Source organism: Acanthisitta chloris, unplaced genomic scaffold (genome assembly GCF_000695815.1).
Source record: "Acanthisitta chloris isolate BGI_N310 unplaced genomic scaffold, ASM69581v1 scaffold21395, whole genome shotgun sequence".
NCBI lineage: Eukaryota > Metazoa > Chordata > Aves > Passeriformes > Acanthisittidae > Acanthisitta > Acanthisitta chloris.
Genome location: NW_008673422.1, coordinates 14,995 through 26,832, shown reverse-complemented (window position 1 = coordinate 26,832; position 11,838 = coordinate 14,995). Strand labels below are relative to the sequence as shown.

Sequence of the window (11,838 nt, the reverse complement as noted above, 5' to 3'; positions counted from 1 at the left end):
CACAGACAGAGAGGGAGGTACAGGAGCAGGAATCTGCCTCTGCAGGGACTGGGGAAGGTAGGAGGTCAATCAGTGGTTTATCTGACAGAGCTTACCTGGTGAATTAGGAGTTTCCACATAGGTTCCACATTCTGTCAATGCATTTGGACACTCCTGTTATCTCTTCAGGAAGGATTTCTCCTGCCTATTTTGCCTGTACCCACGCCAGGATGATCAGGAGGGTGAATCTCTGGCCATACGAATAGAGAAGTTATCATTTTCATATGCTTTTAGGAGGCAAAACAAACTTCTTTCTAGATCATTATGTCTTTGTAGAATCAGCTGTACTGACATCACTCCTCACAAATCTGCTGAATTCTTAACCATCAGTAAGGCTGAAAGCTGTTGAGTGTTATCCTTTCTGCCTCTGTGTTAGAGTTTAGCTTGGTCCTTCAACTTCTGTATCTAAAACCTTTGTAGGCTTTACAAGCTCAGCATCTAGATACAAAATCAAATACTGTAAATTGCTTCTCACAAAGCAGGTATGAGTATTCTATTTAGTCTGACTGATGAAGTATGTGATGCGTGTCCAGCTCAGCTGTACAAAAATGCGTCTAGTCGTTTGCAGTCCAGGAAAACTTAACAACATGTAAAGAGCTGGAAGCAGCTGCTGTGGAATTCCTACATAATGATAAAGTCAGTAATCTGTTGAAAACATGTTGATTTTGTCCAGGCTTCTTGTCTCTATACTCTGTAGCATTGTGCTTGAATCCAACTCTGAAGGCTTGGCTGGAGGGAGTTGGGCAGTATATACATAGGAAAGAAAGAGAAAATCAGGGAGACAGTTTTGAAGTTGTTGGTTCATGTTGAACCCACTTGGCTTTGGGAAGCAGCCCACAACATGCATGTTTGTGCCTCCAAACTTGCTTGTTTTCTGTCACTCTGAAAGATACTTTTGGTCATATGACTCTTTGACGATTTCTACTCTGCAGCATCCAGCATGTGTGATAAGGCTTTGTATTTCTCTGATCTTGGTTGACTCTTGTGTTCAAAGTGGAGAAATTCCTGACCTGTGGGGTTTCCTTGTCTGCTTATTTCAGCAGAGCTGAGATTATTCTCTCTGGAATATTAGTACAATGGAGGGCATGTGAATAAGGCTGGGACATAGGATGTCTGAACAAATGCTGTGCTTGTGGGAACTGGTTCTTCCACTGAATGTGGTATGCAGATTGGGAACAGGGTACAGTGTGGGAACTGTTTGCATCAAGGCCATGATGGCTGACACTGCAGACTTTGGGGGTCTTCCTCTGTTCTGTTAAACCACTAGAGTTCTCTAGTGCTGCTTCTCTCCACTGCTGTTCTGCAATTGTCTGAATGTTTCATTATGTTGTTCTTTCTAATTAATCTTCCAGTTTTTGCAGATCTGGATCATGTTTTTTAACTAGACTGTTAATGAGATGGGGAAAGGGTTGTCCTTTACCAGTGCTTTGGGGATAAATTCTCGTAGGTGATTGCACCTCCATGGCATCTCAGCAAACAACTGCTCACTTCAAAATAGCATTTTACTTTGTTTTTTCACTTTGATAGTACATTTCTCCATAAAGAGAATCTTTCACATCTAAGTCATCACTAGCACTACACATTACTAAGGTTGCTGCATACACGTACCACTTATGTTTCCCAACAGAAGGGTCATTCTGATTTACCCGTGGAAACTGAATGCCATTTCAGGAAATATTTTCTAGTTAATATCCATACATTTTCAGGGAGAAGTATCAGGTGAAAAATACTTGAAAACACATGTTTCTGGAAAGAAATTCCATGCTCTTAGGTATCATTTTAAGGATCAAGAGCTAAGCTAAGATTTTCTGAAGGCTAGATTCAATTGTCCACACATGGGTATCTGGTGCCACCAAGATGCACTCCATATATGAGACTGCCATGCTGAGCTGGCATGTATGGAAATGCTCTACAAGGAAGCAAAAGATGTATCAGCTGGAGGAAAAAGAGTGTAGATAACAAGTCTAGGACAGATACTTCTCTGTCTCCCTTTCTTGCTTGGAAGAAGTTCCACAGCTGCTGTGATTTCCATCTCAGGTGCTGTCCCCTTGCAAATGGCCACATTTGCAAAATCGGCTGTCACACTGCTGTCACCTATATAAGGACCTTTGGAACAAAGGAGTTAGTCCAGTTTAAAGACATGCACTAGAGATGCATCTGCCCAGTGTATCTGCTATAACTCTCTGCCTGTTGAAGGAGAAACCCATGTTTCCTGATAGCATGGTCTAGATAACAGGGGTAAAAAGGAAAAAAAAGGGGGAAAAAATGTTCTACCACTAACTTGATGTGTAACCTAGGGCAAATTATTAATCATCTACCAAATGGGAATAAATCTTCCCATAGTACAGTACACCAGGGACTGTGAAGATTGATTAGTGTTTTGTATTGGGCTTTGAAAATGTAAATCACTATGTAAAGGCTTAGCAGTATTATCAGCAACAAAATGGATAAATCAAATGTGATGCTGAGCAATGTAAAGAAGAGCAGTTTAGTTATCACATCGACATAAGGGGGGAAAAAATCCACCAACCAACCAAAAAAACCCCTCATATGTTCAAAAAAGAAAAGAAAAAAACTAAAAGAAATGCTAATGCTGTCCCAAGAGTGGGTTCTGGTCCTATGTCCTGTCAGTCCTGTTGTTGTGGGGAATTCTGGCTCAGGGCATTTCTTGCAGATACGTGCTTACTGTAAAAAAAAAAAAAATATATGCAGAATTGCATCAGAAATCTAATTAAGCTCTGTGTGGGTATAAATAGTTTCCTTTTCTCATGCAAAGCTCTGCAGGGACTTTGCTGCTCTGCTTGTCTTTCTACCTCCTTTGAAGGAGTGAGTATATGATGACTTTATTAGAAGTGAATCTCTCTAATGTCTGTATCTTTTTGTTTTGCAGCAGTTGACAGCAGACTTGTGAACTCTGCTTCCAAGCCACACATAAACAAAAGAGTTGAAGGAAAACTAGGCGAGGTACCAAGAAATGCTTACGACAGTGTTTGAGCTGTCTCCTGTTTTGTTTTAAGCTGATAAACATAGTAGAAGTAGTGATGGTTGTAACTTTGAGGCATTCTTAATTTGAAACAATCTGTTGGGAGTTATACTGGGCTTTCCCTTGCAAATAGACAGGTGTGATGGGGGTGGGATATGTACTCAATTGGCAAATTAAATCTCACTTAAAAAAACAACAAACATTTCTAATGAGATTTAATGGCCCAAAGCTTTAACTATTAGTAATTGTAATTCCCAGTCCAGACTGGGTCAGGCTGTGGCTTCCACTTGTTCAGGCAGCAGGAGCTGTGGAGTATGGCACAAGTGGCAGTAACTGTCTGGGGCTGCAATTGTGCAAAAAGTGCTGCAGGCTGAGGGAAAGGAACCTTTGCAGAACTATAGGACATGTGTTTGATAGCGCACTCATGCTGTCCCCTGGCTATTGACAGTTTATCAATACATCTTTCAGGTAATCCAATTGTTAAAAAGAAAAAAACCCACAAAAATAATAATGGAAATAACAGAAAGACAATGGATATGTCATTTCCTATCATCTGCATTGTCTTTGTGGCTTAAAATTCAGATACCTAGCTCAGTGCTCATTGTGCACGTAGGCACACATTATGAGCTGCTGAAATCATAGCCATCAGAATACTGGCTGTCAGTGGACTGCTACTTTGCTTGTCTTTAGGGAAGCAACATATTGACTACTGTCATGCCATATACAGTTTTTAACTTAGTTGGTTAAAGTGTTTATCACTAGCCAATACAAATTTCCATTATGTCCAACTGCTTTCAGAGGTGCAGCAGATACTTTAGAGAGGGAAGAGGATTGTAAAATGAAGGCTTGGGTTTGTGGAATTCAGTCTGTTCAAACTATAGGTTGTGAAAAGACAGCACATGCAAGGGAAATTTTTCTGGCTTAAGCAAAGCATCCTGAGGATGTCTTAGGAGCAGTCAGCATGCCTGCATGTGATGTAACTTATTTAATCTGAGACGTTAGGAACCACGTGCAAGGGGCTGCTTGGGCAGAAATACTCTGTCCCCAGCTGAGCCTCACGAATGCTAACAAGAAACATGTTGGTTTATGCTAGTTGAACACATTCTTGCAATGCTGTTGTCAGATGTGATGTGACCTTTGTGCAGTTAGTGTAGAAATGGGAACCAGGGCACCAGCGATCAGCTTCCAAATCTGCCTCTCACTGCAAGTAGAAACGTGGGTAGATCTCTTAGCCTTTCATCTGCCTGTCCATCTGTAAAATGTGCGTCATATGTCCTATAGAACTGCAAATTTTGGTTTTCTTTAAAGCCCTCTGAAAAGCACTACCTAAAAAATAGAATCAGATTCTAGAAGCGTGTACTGTGCAATCCTTTACAGTGTGATCTGCTCCAAGTACTTGGCTCTCTTGGGATTAAATTATGTGGGCTACATTTAAACTCTCATTACAGAAGTAAGTTTCACTCATACGAATCACCAAGGTGAAATATTGCTAAGAAATTTTTACAACACAAAACAGTTGTGTCTTACTTCTGAGTTCTGTGGAGTTGTTTGGATTAACTACCTCGGAAAGGCTGGGCTTGATTGGGGAGAAAAGTAGCTGATAGTATTTCTTGTGGCACTAAGGGAGATGTGATTATTCATAGCTGGTTATGCTGTCCTGTGACCCTCCCTATCCCATTCTTATGCAAGGAGTGAATTAATTTTAAAATGCTGATATTTTTATCTTTGAGCATCTGTATTAGTGGGTCAGTGTACACCTCAGAGCTATTATTCTTTGTTCTCTGAAGACTTAGACTTCTCTGCAGTGCTTACTGTTAGTTCTAATTTTGAAGCTTCGTTGGCAAACATGGCTGTTAACTGCTGCTGATTTTAGAAAGAGGAAGGTTGAAAATAGGAAAAAATTCAAGAGTGATGTCAGTATATTGCACAGCCACTGGGGAGCTTGATCTCATCCTTGCTTCTGTGGGCTTTGCTTTTCATTGGGTGTGTGCTGTCCATGCCCAGAGATAAGCAAGTTGTACTCCCTGTAAGTACTTCAGGGACTGCTTCATTTAAAAGTAGAAATGCTCCTGCCTTAAGCCCAGCTCCACTGAAAGTTTGCCAGTTATTTCACCTTTGTGGTCCTCTGTGTTAAATTCCTGTCTTGCTGGACTAGCATATCAGAGGACTTGTAAAAACAGATGCATTAGCTAGGGAGTGTTTTGTTGGAGCCAGTCAGCTAGATTGACAGAAATCCTCTGATCTTTGGGATAATTGCTCTCAAGAATAGTGATTTGTTCTGTGTTTGGGATAGATGGGGTTTTGGGTCTCTGGAAAGATCACTTCAGGTGCAATAGAAGATAAATGTAAGGGCACAGCACTAATACTTACTTGTATTGAAGAAGGGAACCATGGGTGATGTTTTTGTGTACTGTCCAGTACAGAACTTGCAGCTCTATACAGGAAAATATTGGCACTGTGTCCAAGATAAAATGAGAGAAGAGGAATTGCCTTCTCTGTATGGAGAATTAGATGTGCTGTCACTTGGCCTACTCCTGCGCAAGCTCAAGTTCATGCTTTGGATATGCCTAAACTCTCTGGAGGCCAAAAAAAAGTGTCACGAGTATGGGATTTCTCTCCGTCTGTTCTTGTTCAGCTGGTGGTGCAGGGAATGGAGTTTGGCCACTGCAGCAAGTTGAAACTTCTATCAGTCTGAGGTGAGGGGTTTATAGCATTGCTGTTGTTTCAGGTAAGTGCCTGTGTGCACACCCTGAACCTCCACCAAATGGAAGTCAGTTTATTTCACTTGCACTGAGTACAAATGTAGTCTGCATTGGCAGCCAGTGAAAGAATGTGTGTGGGAGTCACCAGGCAGTAGAAATGGGCTGTTTGTGAATCTGTGCTGTAGCTCAGCTCGAAGTGAATTGTGCAGGAAGCTTTGCTCTGAACTAGTCAGCCAAAGTCATCACTGAAACCTGAGGGAGGAAAAGGGGAGGACAGTCCCCAAAGCAGACATGCTTATTGGCTGCTTGAATGGTGAGGCTCACTTCTGGCCCTTGATGGGCTGTCTTTCTGGAATTTCCAACACTGCTGTATCTCTGTACTTGTCATCTGGAGGCTCATGACTTGCTGATTTCTGCTGTGGCATCATCCTTTGCCTGTTTTCTGTGCAAGCAGCTTCCTCAGCTGGAAATTCAGCCATGGCATATGGTAATTTAGAGGCAGGGAAGAGCAAGGGATGCTGTGGTGTGCACTGCCTGCATGAATTCCTCTGGTGAAGCACATGTTTGTAAAGCTGAGGAGCGTTGGCTGGCTGGGAATCATTACTGATTCGCTCTTCCAGTGCTCCTGTATTGGGCGAGTTTATAGTAAGTGATCTGTCAAGAGCACGGTACCTCCTGTTTCAGGACTTGTGTAGATAAGACTGGCTGGCATGTCTCTAAGCCAGGTTGCAGATCTTGGCGTTCTTAAGCTTCCTCCCTGGGCTGGCCAGATGGTTGGTAACGACATGCTTATGGCTGTGTCCTCAGACGGAAGTGATGTCTGAATCCAAAACCATGCTTCTCAAACCTTCCACTTAGTTCTGCTCATGATTAATGCTCCAGTGTCCCCTGGCATGCATGTTTTTCACACTGACATTTCCAGTCTAATAGCTACCTCTGTTCTCAGCCTTTGTACTAGTTAGCCAAGTTCCTAGTTCATGCATCAACCACATCCTAGTTCATACATCAGCTGCATCCTGAACAGGATTCCTCTGCTAGAGTTGTGGGTCAGGCTCTGTCCAGAGCAGGCATTAATGCTTGCTCCTCTGAGGCTCTGCAACAGATTGTCATGTGGTTACAGGTGTCTCTGTGGTCTCACTGATGCTCTAACCGAAGGGCTATATATGGGGCTGTATGTATAGTAGGTATAGCAGGCTTACTACATTCCTGGCTGAAATGGACTTATTCTACTAGTGAGAATTAAATTTGCCCTTAATGTCCATAGTATTTCTATGGCAGGGCAGTATGTAAGCAAACTTACTTGAGGATGAAATTATCTTGTGGTAGGGGAAGCTGGTGATGCTTGATGTAAGTACCACTGAGCCCATGAGGAAAGGGAATAAGCTGTCACTGACTGGCTGCAAAACATCTTTACAGTGACATGGTGTAGACTGTGCTGAATTCTCTAGTTCTCATGTTGGGTATATGATCATAGAATCACTTAGGTTGGAAAAGACCTCCAAGATCATGGAGTTCAACCTTTGCCCGATTACCACCATGTAACTAAACCATAGCACTATGTGCCACATCCAGTCATTACATGAACAGCTCCAGGGATGGTGACTCCACTACTTCCGTGTTCCAATAAGCATGTTCCAATGCTTAACCACCCTTTCAGTGAAAAACTTCTTCTGATTTCCAACCTGAACCTTCCCCTGGCACAGCTTAAGGCCATTTCCTCTTGTCCTGTCACTAGCAGCTGCCTGGGAGAAAAGGCCTACCCCCACCTCACTACAAGCTCTATTCAGGTGGTTGTGGAGAGTAATGAGGTCACCCCTCAGGTTCCTTTTCTCCTGACTAAACAACCCTAGCTCCCTCAGATGCTCCTCATATAACTTAGTCTCTAGACCCTTCACCAACTCTGTTGCCCTTCTCTGGACATGCTCCAGAAACTTAATGTCCTTCTTGTAATGAAGGGCCCAGAACTGAACACAAGATTCGAGGTGCGGCTTCATCAGTGCCAAGTACAGAGGGGCAATCACTTCCCCAGTCCTGCTGGCCACGTAGTTTTTGATACAGGCCAGGATGTCATTGGTCTTCCTGGGCACATGTTCAGCCACTGCTGACCAGCACCCTCAGGTCCTTTTCCTCCAGGCAACTTTCTAGCCCCTCTTCCTCAAGCCTGTAGCAATGCCTGGGGTTGTTGTGATCCAGGTGCTGGACCCAGCACTTTGCCCTGTTGGACTTCATACCATTGGCCTCAGCCCATCAATCCAGCCTGTCCCTGCCTCTGCAAAGCCTTCTTACCCTCCAGCAGATCAACCCTCCTGCCCAACTTAGTATCATCTGTAAATTTACTGAGGGTGCACTTGATCCCCTTGTCCAAATCATTGATGAAGCCCACAGCCCTAAGCAGTTTTGTTTCCCTAGTGAGTGTGGCACCTTGTTTTTTATTGTGTTTTAACTTCTCCCTACATTTAGCCTTGTTGACATTTGTGTCATTTCCTTAGTGCCAGGAGAGCTCATGGCTTTCTCCTCTATTCAGCACTGTGATAACTTCATGGAGGTGGGAGTGAGATTTATCTCTTTAATAAGAATCAGTAGGATCCCACTGTGGAATATTTCTAGCAGCTTATGATTACAGATTGTTTTCCTAAAACACTCTTGGTAGGGTTTGTAGCAAAAGTAGGATGTTGTGAAACAGAACTGGGATGAAATTCCCTGTCATGGGGATTTGATCTCTTACATGGACTATTTTTTTGAGATTTTGTGCTTCAGAAGTAATCTTCAGCAACCAAGGTATCTGACAATGGTGCTCTCAGACCTCAGTACAGCCTGGCTATGAAGGGAAGGCTGGAGAAAGTGTAGACAAAGACTGTAGATCTTCCAAGATGTTTTCTGTGTTCCTCAAAAGATACCAGTTGAGATCAGGAGCCTACACACTTGATATTTCCTTGAGCATAGCTGATGTGGAAGCACAGTATGTGTTCTCTAGCTACTGTCTGCTCTTGGCCAGCTGCTTATGTCCTCCTTGATACTGGGGACATTGCCATCGTGTCTTCTCAGGTGAAGTAGGAAAGGCTGCAGGATTCTTTAGCACCACGGTGAAATGTTTTGTCTGTTGCAGTGTAAACTAAGGCTTTTCCTTCCTGCCCCTGTGGGAGTGGCAGGATTGTCTGCAGCTGTGATAAAACATCCTGCCTCTGACTACGCTTTTTTTCCTCCCACCTTTATGGCTAGATAAGTGCTGCTTCTCCAGGGCTTGGACATACAAGTCTGTGAGGAATACCTGCAGGAGTGGCCAAGACTTTCTTGACAGAATTTGGTGCCTTTGTTTGACACTTAACCAAAAGTTATGGAAATAAAATGTTGATCTCCCTCTGGAATAAAACATATCTTCTGTCCCAGCAGGTGCACACTGCGTGATGCATCCACCCGGAATGCTTCCTCTTTGTGTTGTAGTTTGCCTTGTGCCCCAGAGTTGTTTCTGCTTTCTTTTGCAGGTGAGGGTCCAGAATACGATGCCAGTGGAGAGGATGCCCTGAGCAGGATTCAAAGGCTGATGGCAGAAGGTGGCATGACAGCCGTGGTTCAGCGGGAGCAGAGCACCACCATGGCGTCCATGGGTGGCTTTGGCAACCACATCATTGTGAGGCACCGGATCCACCGCAGCTCTCAGACTGGTGCAGAGTCCACCGCAGCTGAGGGCACGTCAGCACAGCAGTCCACCTCGCAGCAGTTGGCCACGGAGCTGGAGGGACGGATCCTGTCAGAGTCTGTGCAGCTGCCAGAACGTGGCCTGAGCCTGCGGACAGCCCCTGGTGGGAGTGAAGGACAAGGCGCTGGTGATCTGGACCTGCCAGAGCAGGCCCAGTCCTCCATGGACACCGAGGGACCAATTGAATACAGTGACCTAACTAATAATAACCATCTTCCTGACAGTACCAACTTCTATAGTAATGACAGCACCAGTGGGGAGTCGCGGAACAGGTAGAGATTGAGTTGTGTGTTGGTGCTACCCTTGTACTGCTCAGCAGAGACCTGTACCTCACAGCTGGCCAGGAGCTAGAAGAGTAGGGACGTGTGGCTCTGACAGTATGCTGGTGGTTCAGAGGGCTTCTCTATCCTGGGTGAGGGGGGAAGGGGTAAGGATTGCAAGGGAAGCCATAGGGAAGAAAGCATGCTTAACTTCCAACATTCCCACTGCTGAAGAGTTAATAGGAATATGAACCATACTGGCTGCACATGATGCAAATTTTGAAGCCCCATGGGATCCCCTGAGCTCAGCCCTAACCCTGCAATTTGGTGCATCATCCTTTGTAAAGCTTCTTTCCTTTCATCTTTCTTGCCTTTTTATGCCCAGGGAGCTGATCAGTAGAGTGAAGAAAGGGAAGAGGGCCCGTAGCATCCTTCTGGAGACAGGCAGTCCTACTGGGCAAACCCAGGTGTGATGCTCCAGCTCTGTTGCTGGAGTGGAGGAGTCTTCCAGGCCACAGTCCCTCTCTGTAGCACAGCACTGCTCCCTCCCAGAGTGTGGTGTTCTCAGACCAGTCCTGCCTATGCTGTGGTGTTTTCTGGGAAGAACTGGGCTTTGCCAAAACATGCATGGCTCAGGATATGCTCACAGGTGGGAATCTTTCCTTTTTAGAGAGTTGGTTCAGTACTTGGCAGGAACTTAAGCAGAGCTACTCGGTAGATGGGTAGAAGGGTAGCGACAACTGCTCTCTACTCAGGATGCACTTCACACAAGGATGTTCTAAGCTGTGCCAATATTAGCATGAATGAGCCACCCCAGTGGTTTCATGGTGCCAGGACTGAGCTGCACCTACTCCTTGGCAGGGGGCAGGAAATGTCTTTCAGCTCCAGGCCAGGGTGTGAGGTATGAGTCTGTGATGTAAGGTGTTGCATGTGAAATCTTGACCTTGTACATGTAGTTTCTAGTGGAGAAGTCAAGGCTCTGATATTTGGGTTTTAGTCTCAAATGTGATTTTCCTTTTCGTTTGTAACTCTCCATCCCTAGCAGGCTTGTGGAAGAAGGACAGGGAGAGTGTGAGTGCTAACGAGGGAAACACCAAAGATCAATGTCATTAAAATATGACAAACCCTTGCTTGACCTCCTGTCTTCATTTGTGCGATGTTTGTCTCTGTGTTTGGCCTTGGGGATAGATACATCCATCTCAGAAGCTCAAGGCAGCTTACAAATGTCATATGATGACCACCCCCTTCCCAGGAGAATAGCAGACTCAGCCTGTGGGTTGAAAGCCCAAAACTGGGAAACAGGAAGGAGCATTTGGGAGTCTTGCTTGCAAACCACTGTCTAACCATTTTGGAGACAAGGAGTCACCTCTGCATTTCCCTCATTCAAGTATTGCAGTAGGAAGTAAGAGGAGCATTTCACCTATTGCCCTTACAGAGGTATGTAGAGATGCAGAACTGTGTGTTTTGGGCAAGCTGACCTCTTGAAGCAGGAAAGTGATGCAGTATCTGGCTGTTCTGGATAAAGGAATGTTCACCCCACTGTTACTGCTCTGCGGTGAGGGATGCTTCCCCTGCTGTCTGAACACCTGCTAGCAGCTGCTGTGCTCCTGCCCAGCTCCTCTAGATTCTGTGCTGCTAAGACATTACAATAAATAAGGCTGTCATTAGGCAGCACTCAAGCTCCCAGTCAAAAGAGTCTGTTAGAGAACACTAAGCAAATCTTCTCTTAAATCACAGCCTGGAAATGAACCTTAAATCAAATCAACTGCTGCCAGGCCTCATTGCAGAGTGTTAACAAGGCTCTAAAACCTGCCCTGAGACAACCACATCCCTGGTCTGACAGGAGAGCCACCTGAAAAATGGGATTCCCTTGTGTGGCAAGGAAGGTTTCATGCATCCCTGTATTGCCTCAAGTGGAGTGGTCTGAGGATGTGCTGGCAGTTGGGAGCCAGAAGAGCTGTGTCTCAGCTGAAGATTTGGGCAGACAGGGCAGTCCAGGTCTAGACAGAGCTGTTTATTGCTCTGCTTGAAAACAAACTAGAACAGAGCCTGTAAAAAAAACCTGCTTCAGCTCCAACTGACATCTCTTCTTCCCTTTCCTTACATGATTCCTGTAAGAGTCTTGAGGCCCATTCTTGGTAGACATGTTGCAGAGCT

The 11,838-nt window shown here is 44.7% G+C and overlaps 1 protein-coding gene across 1 annotated transcript in view; it reads left to right on the top strand.

Moving 5' to 3' along the window:
- The window catches only part of LOC103802486 (activating molecule in BECN1-regulated autophagy protein 1-like), a gene marked incomplete at its 5' end in the record, with an annotated part of 94,232 nt that extends 84,037 nt beyond the window's left edge, over positions 1 to 10,195 (top strand). Inside the window, 2 exon segments of the mRNA XM_009074967.1 lie at positions 1 to 57; positions 9,207 to 10,195. The exon segment at positions 1 to 57 is cut by the window's left edge and continues 26 nt beyond it. Of these exon segments, the coding sequence (XP_009073215.1) occupies positions 1 to 57; positions 9,207 to 9,697 (548 nt within the window).
- Positions 10,196 to 11,838: the final 1,643 nt, after the last annotated feature.